The 13,883-nt window shown below is 40.5% G+C and overlaps 1 protein-coding gene across 8 annotated transcripts in view; it reads right to left on the reverse strand.

Moving 5' to 3' along the window:
• Positions 1–13,883, reverse strand: part of Wrn (WRN RecQ like helicase) — a 134,141-nt gene that overhangs the window by 27,775 nt on the left and 92,483 nt on the right. For 5 of the 8 annotated variants that reach the window (XM_052162536.1, XM_052162538.1, XM_052162533.1 and 2 more), the window contains 4 exons: positions 12,156–12,321; positions 1,426–1,596; positions 1,254–1,351; positions 249–321 (listed from right to left, as the gene is read on the reverse strand). In XM_052162536.1, the coding sequence (XP_052018496.1) occupies positions 249–321; positions 1,254–1,351; positions 1,426–1,596; positions 12,156–12,321 (508 nt within the window). The remainder of the gene's footprint in view (positions 1–248; positions 322–1,253; positions 1,352–1,425; positions 1,597–12,155; positions 12,322–13,883) is intronic. The other 3 variants (XM_052162537.1, XM_052162540.1, XM_052162541.1) reach the window with 2 other exon arrangements.

The raw sequence follows: 13,883 nt of genomic DNA on the forward strand, positions 1-13,883 counted from the left end.
ATAATATATCTTTGTTTTATAAATCATTTGGCTTTGAGCCAAAATAAGCTTAAAAAGAAAAATCACTTTACGGAATACTTCCACTTCTTTATTGCTCAAGAAATCATATATATCCTCTCTTTATTCGCATCATCCACTTTCTCTTTGTAGTTTGTGGCTTTTATACAAGCCATGCAAACAGAAGACTTTAAACCAGGAGCTGCCTCCGGGCGGAAGGAGAGGGTGAGAGCCACCCCTCGAAAACAAACCTGCTCGGCAGTTAATCCAGTCGGTTTTTGATTAGAGGAATGTTGTGTCGTTTCTGAAGATACGGGATTAGAACTGAAAAGCAGTAAAATTAAAATATCCCCTAAGTTAAAATGTAATCATCCAATTTAGAAGTTATTACTCTCAGAAAAGCAGAGATTATATTAACCTTTAAGAACTGATATTTAAAAAAAAAAAATTTCTCCCCAAAGGGGTTTCAAACGAAGCAAAACAAAAAACTGATATACAACCAATAATATTTGCACTGATACTAAAACACAGGCAACAAGCATATTAGCCTCCTATGCCTACAGTAGGAAGATACGGGTCACTAATTCTTTAGTGTCAATCCCATGATGCCTATGCAATGGGCAGGAACCTTGCTGGCTTTGCCTTTTATTCTATATGGCCAGGGGGTGACTGTAATTCATATATATTCATCTATTCATTTCAATACAGTAGCAGAAGACCATAGCACAAACCTTTTTAAAATATAATTTTAAGTCCTATTTGTCTCTGCACCACATTGTATTGCACAGTATCACCTATAGAAAATGCAAAACAAGCCCGGCAGAGGGGGTGTGCATCTTTAATCCTAGCACTGGGGGGAAAGGGGCAGGTGGATCTCTGAACTCTCAAAGTCAGCCTGGACTGAAGACCGAGTTCCAGGATGGCCAGAACTAGACAGACAAACGCTGTGTCAAAACAAAAAACAAAAAACAAAAAACAAAACAAAACAAAAGGATTTCCCTAAGCCCGTTTTCTTGTGTAAGGAAGACTTCTTTTAACCTTATCTGAGACAGCAGCTCTCTATGTATTGCAGTCAGATATTTGACATCAACCAGAAAAGCATTTTATAACCTGCCCTTTCCCCATGGCCCCCTTCTCTGACTAGTAATGAAGGAAGACAACTGATTTTACCCGAACAATGTCTTTAAACTGCTAGAATTTCAATCACTTAAGCAAAACCAAAAGACAATGGGGGAAGAAAGCTGAAAAAAAGTAACCTTGGTAGCAGAACCTTCTTTGGAAACATCTCTTCATTAACTTGAAGGATAAGGCTTGGAGGAGACTGCGAACCGGCCTCACCAAGCCACTTTCTACCCTATCAAAAGCAAAAAGAATCTTAATACACAGTGGGAAGAACTGAGCCAAAGAGTGGGTCTCTGTGCTGCTTACCTTTTCTGTGAGGGAACAAGTCTTTATAAATTTGCTTTGTCTGGGAACTTCTACCAAGAATCCTTCGGCTATGAGATGGTAAGAAAGGGCCTTCCACCAACTCTCTGTTTGCTCCTTTCCAGCACCAAAAAGCCGGTGACCCCGATATTTATCAGGAAGACGCTGAGAATTCTGAAATCAGAAACAAAGTGTCTAAAGAATGCTCATTCAAATAAACAAGCAAAAAAATAAAAATAAAAGACCTGCCTAGCAATCCTTTGGGTTTAAAAGCAAATTTCAATTCCTATGCTCTGCCTTTTTGTTCTGAGCACTTCAACTGACGAATAAGTAATGAAAACAGTATTCTGTCTTAAATACAGAAAAGTCCTCACATAATTCAGATGCAGTTCCCAGTGGACAGACTTGGGTATATGTCTGGAACATTTCCCCTTGGCTATTACAACTCTGACATACAGTTTTAAAAATGATCATGACTACAACTCAATTCTGGAGTATCAGTGATAAGGGAGAGTGGGGCCTGAGAGTTGCGCAATCATTCCTGCATCCCTGCATCCCTGCTTCCCTGCATCCCTGCTTCCCTGCATCCCTGCATCCCTGCATCCCTGCATCCCTGCTTCCCTGCATCCCTGCATCCCTGCACGGTTCCTCTCACTGTGCTGTGCTCGAGGCACATTAGGAACTGCTGATCACTCGAGGCACCAGCAAAAACAGTGCATGCTAAATGTTGATGTTAGCCTATTAATAGCAATGGAAGAACTCTCATGCGGACTCTTCAAGCATTAAGTTCTAGAGCCATTAGGAAGCTGTCGTGCACGTCTCTTGTCCTGTCAGAGAGAAGACTCTGCCCTGGGACTCTATAAAGCACTCTTTGTTCACTTCAGTCTCGCTGCCCAATTCATGGATTCTCCACACGGAACTGCTGTTAAGTGTGCGTGGAAGTGTGCATCACAGAAAATTATGTGTGATGTTCTTGAGATGACTGTGGTAGAAATGAAATTCATGTGTCATTATAACCTCCATCTGTAGTGCCCTCTATTACACAAACTAGAAAGTCACAAACACATTTCTAGGACTCTCTCTCATTCAGAATTCTTAAGGTGATTTTAAGCTCTGCCAATCAGATGTTATTTGCAGGATGTGTACAAGCAGGATGGAAGGCAAAGGCTACTCCTCTGCAATATGTACAACATAACACAATGTTATGTTCTGGATGTCAAACCACTGCTTACAGGCTCATGCATGTGGAAATTGGTCCTCAGCTGGAGACAGTCTCTTGAGAGGTTGTGGAACCTTGACATGGAGGCATGGCTGGCAAAAAATGGATCACTGGTGGCAGATCTCTGAGAGTTACATCCAGGCTGAGTTCTCTGTTTCCTGCTTCCATCATATGGCCAGCGGCAAGTTCCCAGTGCTATGGTCAAATTCATGTTAAGCTATGTCTCCCCTGCCACGAGGGACTGTATCCCGTGAACCATGACCCCAAAAAACCTTCTCCCTTAAGTTACTTCTGCCGGGCATTTGGTCATCACAAGGAGGAAGGTAATGAATACAGGTGGTTGTGCTAACGCTCAGTGGGGGGTCAATCTGAATCAAGTATTTGAAGTCAAACACATGACAGCTGACTGTGTTTTAAGCACTGATACACAACATGGAGACTACAACTGTTAGAGTGCCCTGTAATTATGCCTGACAAAGGAATGCCTTTCAGCTGTCCGTGTTAAATGTATAGCAACCATTTTACTATATACATAATATAAATGTGTATGTATATTTGTGTGTGTATATATATATGTATGTATACACACACATACAGTCCATAATATTCTCCATCAGTATGCAATTAGCTTTCCCTGACTAGTCATGAAGAGCTGGTAGGGCCTAACTTTATGGTAGGAGATTCTATTGTTTACAAATAACATCAAAAGCACTGAGTTCCCTAACTGGCATTACTAGCTCTTTTGACATGTAAGTTTATTTCCCTAGCCTTTTTTCTTCCTAAGCAGAAAAAAAAGAAAAAGAAAAAAACCCCTAAATTTAATGTGCACATTTACTGAGATGAAGTAATGAGGCTTTTCCTAATTAGTAGAAAGTATCTCTTCCCTTTATGATCAATAATCATTGTAAATTCTGTGCAAATAAATTGATATAACCATGTTTCTATAGTAACCACTAGGCAGAAAATGAAACCTATTTATTCTGTGATATATTACATCTTTGTTTTAAAAGAATCAGATTGCCGGTACAACTATAAACTCAAAGTAAACTGGGCAACCTGTTTACTAGAGGCAAAATAATACAATAAGGATTTAAATTTTTTTTAATGTGTAAGACTGTTTCCCTGCATGTATGCATACATGTATATATGTATGTATGTATATGCACCATATGCATGCAGTAGCTATAAAAGCCAAGGCATCAAATTCCCCTCCATCTGGAGTTACAGAATGATCTGCCATGTGGGTGCTAGCTACACCATCCAGGTCCTCTGCAAGACCAGATCTTAAGTACTAAGCCATCTCTCCAGCCCTATAGTAAAGCTTTGAAAAACATTTAATGATATCTTATTCTGAGCAAGACATCCTCATTAACTGCATAAATGTTCTGGTTGGTTGAATCTTCCATCTTATTCACTGAATAACCAAAACTACTTAGAATGAGAAAGTCATTGTAGAGAGAATATAGTATCTATTTAGACATTTTTAGCTCTGAAAGCCTATATATAGCTCTGTGGAATGCAATCTTGAGAGGGAATTTTTCATACTGTTTTGGTCCTTTACAAGTTAACTTGAAAAGAATACGGTTCATATTACAGAGTGCAGTGCCCACACACTGACGAGTAAAGACCTGGTGGGCAGGGTACGCACAATACCCAGAGGACGAGATTCTAGAGGCAAAACCTTTGGTCTAGTGTCTGGTACAACAGAAAATGGGGAAGAAAAATGAAAACCTGCCACTTCTCCAAACGTCTTCAAAAATGAAACTGGCTTTTGTAAATTTTTTCGTGCTGAGGGTGGCCTGCTCTCATATCTTCTTCCCTCTTTCTGAGCCCAAATGTCTGTATCAACTATAATCCCCCCAAACCTACTGAATCCCAGACAAAACAGGACGTTCCAGTGACACCCTCACAAACTCCCTGCTCTGGCCAAGCTCACACAGGAGCTCCCAACCATCCACTTGTCCGTGTCGCTCTCTGTACCAGAGTATACTTACTTCTTCCCAAATGACACTATCCACACCAGATGTAGCCCTCCTCTAGTTCAGAGTGTATCGTCTACAAAAATCAATGTACTGCCTTACATAAAAACAAATGCTCTATAACTCAAGGAGACTTAAGTTCCTAGCTCTCCCACCTCCTCCTCCTGCCATCCCTGCCTCTTGCCAGCTCCTAAAGTCCAGAGATAGTCACAGCTGCTGTTTCAGGAGTTCAATATGTAATTCTTCACAAACCAAGGGTCTTGTGCATTTAGCCAAGTTCTCTAGTACCGAACAACAGATCCAACCCATAGTAATATATATCAATCAGTGAAATAATTTGTCTAGAAAATGAAACTGAATAGCCCACTCCTGCTACGTGTTTTTATAACTTTGGTGAATGACTAGAACTACAGCAGTTACAGTTGACCACAGTAGTATATGCCTATAATTCTACTGCTTGGGAGGCTTAGACAGGAGAATCGCCAGTTAAAGTAAGTCTAGGCATGATCATGTCTCTAAAATAGATACATACAGATGTGTGCACATAGGTACACACACACACACACACACACACACACACACACACACACATCTACCAACAGTTCTGATAGCTGAATAGATCCAATCTTTTCTCAAAAGCATGATCTGGGCTGGGAGATAGCACAGTAGATATGTGCTTGATGTAATATAAGCACCTGAGTTTGGATCCCCAGCACCTGTATGGAGGGTAGATATGGCAAATAAATTCCAAATGAATCAAAGGTGTCAATGTGAGACCTGAAACTCTGAAACTTCTAGAAGAAAACTATAGAGTATGCCTCAGTATATAAGCTCAGATAAGGACTTTCTGAAAAGGAGCCCCGTCATCTATTAAATATCATCACTAATCAACAAATTGAATTTTATAAATTAAAAGGCTGTACTAAGAAAGAAACCATTACATGACCGAAGGAGCAGCCTATAGAATACTGGCAGCTGCACATCTGACAGAGGGTTAGTCTGTAGAACACACAAAGAATTGAAAAAACTAAACACTAAGAAAACAAATAGTGAGTTATGGAACTAAACAGACATTTCAGAAGAAGAAATACAGATGCCTAGGAAATGCTTTTAGGAGTGTTTACCATCCTTAAGCACCAGAATGAGTTAAAACAAGTTAAAACTACTTTGAGGACAATATTTAAAAACACAAAAGACAAGAAATGCTGGTGATGACCTGGGGAACACTTGTGCACTGTTGGTGAGATGGAAAACTGGTGCAGCCTCTTTGGAGTCAGCAAAGAGAATCCTCAGAATGCTAAAATTAAATCAATCCTATGGCCCAGATAAATCACTCCTGGGTATATACCCAAAGGACTCTGTTTCCTACTAGAGAGATGCATGCTTATCCATGTTCATAGCTGCTCTGTTCATAATTGCTAGGACATGAAAACAGCTATTAAACTATGGAATAGATCATGAAAGTGTGGCACCACCTATACACAATACAATTCTATTTGGCTATAAAGAAAACTACAACCATAACAACTTGCATGGAAATGGACTGAGATGGGAAACAATAGTGACTCAGGGAACCTAGACCCAGAAAGACAAACATCATCACATGTTCACACTTATGTGTGGACCCTACCCTTGAATACTTCAAATAGTGTGCTTAACTTGGAGTACCTGTAGAATCCAAGAAACTAGAAAGGGACCATTTATTAGTAGTGGTAGGTGAAAGAAAAAAATATTAGGGAAGGGGATAATGGAACACACGTGATATAAAGGGGGAAGAGGTTTACGGTGTAGAGTAGGATGAGAGGGTAGAGTGGAGATGTAGGGAGAGAGGGGAGTAACAAGAGTTTAAAAAACCCATATGGAAACTTACTATTTATAAGCTTCCTAAACACACATACACACATACAAACACACACACACACACACACACACACACTTATATAAAAATCAAGTCCAAGTGGATGAAAGACCTCAACCTAAAACCTGATACACTAAATCTCATAGAAGAGAAAGTGGGAAATACTCTTGAATGCATTGGTACAGAGACAAGTTCCTGAACAGAACACCAATGGCTCAGACTCTAAGATCAACAACTGATAAATAGGACCTCATGAAATTGCAAAGTTCTTGTAAGGCATAGGACACTGTCAATAGGACAAAATTGCACTCTGCAGATTGGGAAAGATCTTTAACAATCCTACATCTGAAGGCAAATATCTAAAATTTACAAAGAATTCAAGAAGTTAGACAAAAATCAAATAACCCAATTTAAAAATGGGATACAGAGGCAAACAGAGAATTCTCAACAGAGGACTCTCAAATGGCTGAGAGGCGCTTAAAGAGATGTTCAAAGTCCTTAGTCATCAGGGAGATGCAAATCAAAACAACATTGATGTTCCGTCTTACACCCATCAGAATAGCTAAGATAAAAAACTCACGAGATAACACAGGCTGGCAAGGATGTGGAGGGAGGGAAACACTCCTTCGTTGCTCGGAGTGCAAACTTACACAACCACTTTGGACATCAATTTGGCAGTTTCTCCAAAAACTGGGAATAGTCCTACCTCAATACCCAGCTATAGCACTCCCGGGCACATACCCAAAAGATGCTCCAATATCCCACGAAGACACATGCTCAACTGTGTTCATAACAGCTTTATTCATAATAGCCAGAAACTAGAAACAACCTAGATGTAGCCCTAACTAAAGAACTGATAAAGAAAATGTGGTACAAGGACACAATGGAAAACCATTCAGTTATTAAAAACAAAGACATCATGAATTTTGCAAGCCAATCGATGGAACTTGAGAATATCATCCTGAGTGAGGTAACCCAGTCCCAAAAGGACACGCATGGTATGTACTCACTTTAAATGGATATTAGCCATAAAATACAAATACCATGGTATACTCCATAGACCCAAAGAAGCTAAACAAGAAGTAAGGCAGAAGCAAGGATGTTTGAATCTCATTTAAAACGGGGAATAAAATAGAGGCATATGGAAGGAGGGAAGTGGGAGGGGAGATGGAGAGAGGAATGGGGGGGGGGCGGTCAGGCTCAGGTGTAGGGAAGGACAGAGGAGATGGCCAGATGGCCATGAGAATTAATGGAATTCTACAACTGACAGGAGTGGGGAAGTGGGTGGCATCTCCAGGATGAGTCAGGGATAAAGGAGGCACCCAAGAATTAATGGGTGTGACCTTAGCTGTGACTTACTACATTGGGGCTATGGAACCTGAAGGGGTCACCTGTAGCCAGGCAGGAACCCAAGTGAAGCAATAGAAACACCAACTCACCCACAAAACTTTCAACCCCAAATTTATTCTGTCTACAAGTAATGTAACACAAGGGAGCAGATACTGAGGGAATGGCCAACAATAACAATCCCAACTTGAGACCCATCCCATGGGCAAGCACAGATCCTTAACACTATTAATGATACTCTGTTACACTTGCAGACAGGAGCATGCTGTCCTCTGAGAGGCCCCACCCAGCAGCTGGCTCAGACAGATGCAGATACCCACAGCCAACAGTGGATGGAGCTTGGGGACTCTTGTGGATGAACAAGAGGAAGGATTGTGGCCCCAGAGGGGATAGGGACTCCACAGGTAGACCAAGAGAGTCAACTAATCTGGACCCTTGGGGCTCAGAAACTTAACCACTAACCAAAGAACATACACGGGCTGGACCTAGGCCTTCCCACACATGTGTAGCAGATGTGCACCTTGGTCTTCATGTGGGTCCTGAACAATTGGAGAAGGGGCTATCCCAAAAGCCGTTGGATACATGGGATATGTTCTTCTAGCTGGGCTGCCTTGTCTGGCCTCAGTGGGAGAGAAAGAGCCTAGCCTCACAGAGACTTGAAGTGCTGGGACTGGGGGATCCCCAGGGAGGCCCAACTTCTCAGAGGCGAAGTGGGGAAGAGGGATAAGGAAAGGATTGTGGAACAGGGTGACCAGGAGTGGGGCAATGAGTGGGATGTAAGGTTAATTAGTAAAAAACGCAAAATAAAATTCAGAAAAAAATTAAAACCCATATAAAGCAGAAACTTACTGTTTATAAGGTTAGTAACTCACACACTCTTATATAAGAGTTTAATTGGAGTTAGGCTACACAAGAGACAATACTACTCAAAGAAGCCACAGGTCACCGAACAAACAGGCTAGTGTGGGATTCCTCCTCTCAAATTGTTGCTTAGTTTTTCCTACAGATGCTGACACACACACACACACACACACACACACCACTGCTACCGCTCTTGGTTTCCCACCAGAACTTAGTGGTAAGGCTGCACTGCTGAAGACACCAAGTGCTTTGGCCACAGAACATGGAGAAATCCAGCTGGTACTGACCAGGAAGTTTCCTTCCTGCTGGCTAGCTTCCACAATACCAGAAGGTGCCATGAAAGCTACTGGGGGAGAGAAAGTCAAGTTCTTATCCAGTTGTTAACCCTGTGCACTAAAATGACAACCAACATGGCCAGATGTGCCCACGGGTCCGAGCGTGGCCTGAATATTACAGTGCTTTCTGGCAGGGTTTACGTGCTGTCCTCTCCCCACCGCTCCCACACCCATTCCACAGGAAGAAATGCATACACGACACTGTAAACCTGGCCAGAACATTTGGTTAAGGAACTCACGGCCCCAGGGGTGAATCCCTTACTATTATTTTGCTAAACTGATATAGTATTAAACTTGCCTCCAAATTCCTGTCCCTATAGCCAGAGATTAGTACCACTCTCAAGCCTCAGAAGAGAAGGCTCTTTGTACAGTGGGTGGAAGTTAACACAGAATCTCTCAACTGGTCAAAGCACAGAGGATATGTGTCTATACAGTGTTCATCTACAAATAGGAGATCTGGGTCACACTTTTTTCCCTCAAGGCTCAGGGTTCATCCCAAAAGGGGATTGTTAGAGCCAGAGGTCATGTAGAACTTGAACAAAGCAGTGTCTTTTGGGCATGACAGACCACTGCACCCATTAATCCACAGCATCTGTGGCTGCCTTCACATAATCAAGCTAGTATAATTGTCATCAAGGGGTGGAGAAAAGGTTCATGAGCTCCTAGGGAACAATTATTGAAAGTTGCTGGCTTTTCAGGGAGAGGGTCATTCTTTATAGGCATAGCTCCTGAAAGGTTGAACACATTCTAACAGATGCTCATACCCATGACTGGAGAAGTTGGGGTGGGGGGAACCATAAAGTTGGGATTGGCAAAGAGGCAGTGGGATGGGTCTGGGAAGAGTCAGGAGAATACTGAGATTGACTGTAACCATACACTGCATGTGTTATGATGTTCTTGAAACACCAGTAAACTGTTACTTAAGAAGACAAGCCGGGTATGGAGAATGTGCTATAGCTACAGTGTGCGACAACAGAAAATGGAGTCAGAAGAATGTCAGGGACTCACAGGAAAGCCAGTCTAACCTAGACACTGAGCTCCTGGTTTGGTGACAAATTGTGTCAAAAGAACATGAATGAAATGTAGAATACTGGAGGGAGACATCCGATGTCCACCTCTGGTGTTCACATGCACACACAGAGGTGAGAGCACCGGTGCACGTGTGTATATGCACATCCTAAAATATTAAGTGGTACCTAATTCTGAGGCCTTGATAAAAATTAGCACTTTGACAAGGCATTGGGAAGATGCTAATCTTGGTATGCAAATGATTGATGTGGTTTTTCTCTTTAAATTATGGCCATTGATTATGTTATGACACGTTTGAGCAATGTCACAGACTTTTACATGGTGAACTGTTTAGTCACTTAAAACAAAGTTCACTACACAATCTTGGGTACTTTCTAATTAGACACATTAAGACAAATTTTTAAACTCAATTTTACAAATTTATGGATAAATTAAGTGTTTATAATATTTAAAAAACATGTGGAAGAGAATCAAGCACTACTGAAACCAAATTTATGCTTATAAAAATCATCTCTTCAAAATAACTCCAAGACGGGCAGATATATCATCTTACATATTAAAATTACATACAAAGGTATTAACTTGCCCTAAATTGGTTAAGGGGAACAACTTGCTCAGTTCTCAAGAGAATTACAGTAATAATTTTTCACCGATATCCCAACAGATATCAAGATCACTGAGAACAGAGAAAGGAAACTTGCCTTATTTTCACTATCGTTAGCATCTAGACATTTTCATTAAGTGATACTTTTTCAAAGCTTGACACTCTGAGCTAGCAAGGGTAGTATAAAGTTTCACTAAGGATGAACTGCTTAATTTGAGGACTCCCAGAAGACACTGCCGGCAGAGGACGTCTAACTTGGTTTCCCAATAATAAGTGAAACCTGATCCCTCTTGTGACCACTGAAAGTTTGACAAGAGACAAACTTATTTATTGATATCGGATACAGCTGGATCATACCAAATCCAAACAAGGACACTTTCCATAAATTACTCACACTGGATACAGGGGTTTTAAAGGTGACAAAGATAGAAAATGAATGTACGAATTTCATTTACATTTGAGATTTCCTGCAGAGCTGATAAAAATAAAAACTGCTTAAGTAATACTTCTATTGTTACATTTATAAGCATTTTTGCTATTTAAAACCAAAATTTTAAACTCCATTATCTTAAAAGCACCGACACTTGAAAGGATAATACAAGTTTTCAATGTGTTTCATTAAAAATATTTCATAACTAATTCCATAGATTATTTTCTAACCACAAGCAAAAACATTTACATGAAGCACTTGAGTATTTAACCAGCAAATGCTTACCTAAAAGATTTTAAAATTCTATATACAAAATGAACATTTATCCTCTACTATAAAGCATGTTTTTAAATAAGCAGATAGGTCCATCTACAAAGTATTCTGCCTTCTACTCTTGGTTTATTAAAGTGATCGTAATATATAATTCTTAAATGTACAGACTCTTAATTCGGAATAAAATTATCATATAAACAGAAGGGCTACAGAAAAGCGGCTCTGTGAGTGTATTGGTGCCTGACCTTTGCCAGCGTAATGAGCCCACACGGTTCACTCAAAACAGAAAGGAGTCCAATTAAATCAGGTATTCACTGGTAAGACACTAAAATAGACAGAAGTCTTTCCTTAGAATGTTAAATACTTCTGACATAAAATGCCATCGGAGGGAAGGCTATGTACACTGTACACTGTTGCCAAACCCAGACACATAATCGCTGAAATGAAAGTTTTACACAAAGAACATAATCCTATCTGGGCATCAGAAGATACAACTTTGTTCTACCAGTCCCTTGAGATACTGGAAGTTAACTTTCCTTAATTAGCCTAAGAAAAACCAATCTAGGGATTAATGCAATTGCAGTGTGGTAAATGAATACACTATTTTCAGTCTGCAGCGCACAGCTGACCACCAGCATCCGATGCAGCAAAACAGCATCCGATGTGATACAGGATTTGTCTCAAGCAAAGAATGCAGGGTTAAGATGGAACTCAAGGTGTCTCTGCGTTGCTAGTAAGCCATCTACAGAAAGTCAGAGCCACAGTCACACAGTGGGAAGAACTGTCAGAAATACTCACAGGAGCTATTACAGATACACTTACAGATCCTCGGAGAAATAAAATCGGAATCCCAATTCCAAACTTCTCCTGCAGGACGTCCACAGCAGACAGTAGCTGGAATGCTTGTGGCCCAAAGTCTTGGGATGTCTCCTCAGAGTTGTTAACAGGAAAGCAATGATTCAGTCTGAAAGAAAGTAGTAATATACTAAGAAAATTCCAACAAAAGCATGTTCCCTTAGAAATAAAAAGATACAAAAATAAACCATGTAAAAAATTTCACAAATGTGTCTAACACTTCCAAAGCTACACATAAAGCTTACTACGATCAAGAGCATGGGTATTATCCATGTGTATAAGACACAAATAATAGTGCAGCATCACAGATAGCGCTTCCTCGTGGTGCCCAGAAGCTAAATGGTATGGAGGCACTGAGAAGGCAAACAGGCTCACGGAAAGCAGACAGGCAGCATCCTGGCCAGGGCAGTGCCACCATGATCAATTATACAAGTACTGGATGCTTGTGTTACATTACACCAGAAAGGAGTAAAAAGGGTTCTAAGTTAAAAGTTGCAATGTAGTAACACGTTAGTTTGAACCCTAATAATTGTACAATAGAACACTGAGCTTATGAACCTGTCATGCTGGTACATCTAGCAGTAAAACTCCTTAGTCAGCCTCCAAGTAGATGTAGAACTGTCATTAAATTTTTTTGGATTTTTTTTAAGCTGCAGAACAAAAGAAGTCCTTAGAGACTATCAACTAATATATTCAATTACCAAATTCAAGTTCTTTCCACATCACATATATCTTTAAAATAGCAGTAAGAATGTATTCAGTACTCCAGTTAAACCTATTATGTTTTGATTTAAAGAAGAAATCCCCTGGCTTGGGTTTATTCTCCCATTTACCTCTTTAGTAGGATGCTCAAGTGATTTTCCTCAGAGTACTTAAAGTTATCAAGTTCCCATAAAGTATGATGTATACATTATCTTACCTTAAATATATATTATTGTGGCTGTCACTAATTTCCAAAAGTTTTTAAATCTCTATCCCTAACAATGCTGCTTCTGACATACAGCTACTGTACCTAGAGGCACAGTGACCTCAAAGAGGTACCACTTGTATTACTTTATTTACAGTATAATAAACTGTGCACATCCCTAGATACAGACTCACCAAACCTTCACCACAATGCACTGCTCTTACATCTATCCTCCCTGCTTTTCACCTCTGCCAGGCGCTGATCTTCCTTCCCCACAGCCGTCTTTCAGAGAGTAGGCACGAGCAGCCCTTCTATAGAAGTGGGAACATTTCCTCATTTAAATGTTTGCTGGAATTTGTCATCGAAGCCATGTGGGCTATACAGTTCTCTTTTCAGCGGTTTTAAAGGAAGAACTACGCATAAGTTTCACCAAGCCTGAGCACTATCAATTAGAGCCCATTAAGAAACTGGTGCATTGGATCATTTTTACTGCATTTCCAGTAAACTGGCTTGTTCAGAGCCTTCCCTTTGTCAGTCACGGGGTCTGCAGTGAATTCTTTCATTCTGATATTGTATGCTGTTCCCCCTTTTCCCTGCCAGTCTTGGAAAAGAATGAACTTGTGAGCTCGCTGCCTCCTCTATTGGCTCTGTCATCTATGCCATTGATCTATGTACTTCTCTTTATTACTTACTCCCTTCTAGTCTGGTTTCCTCTCACTCCTGTCTCTTAAAGTGAATGCTTAGTTGTGTGCTGAAACCTGTGC

This window comes from Apodemus sylvaticus, chromosome 18 (assembly GCF_947179515.1).
Source record: "Apodemus sylvaticus chromosome 18, mApoSyl1.1, whole genome shotgun sequence".
NCBI lineage: Eukaryota > Metazoa > Chordata > Mammalia > Rodentia > Muridae > Apodemus > Apodemus sylvaticus.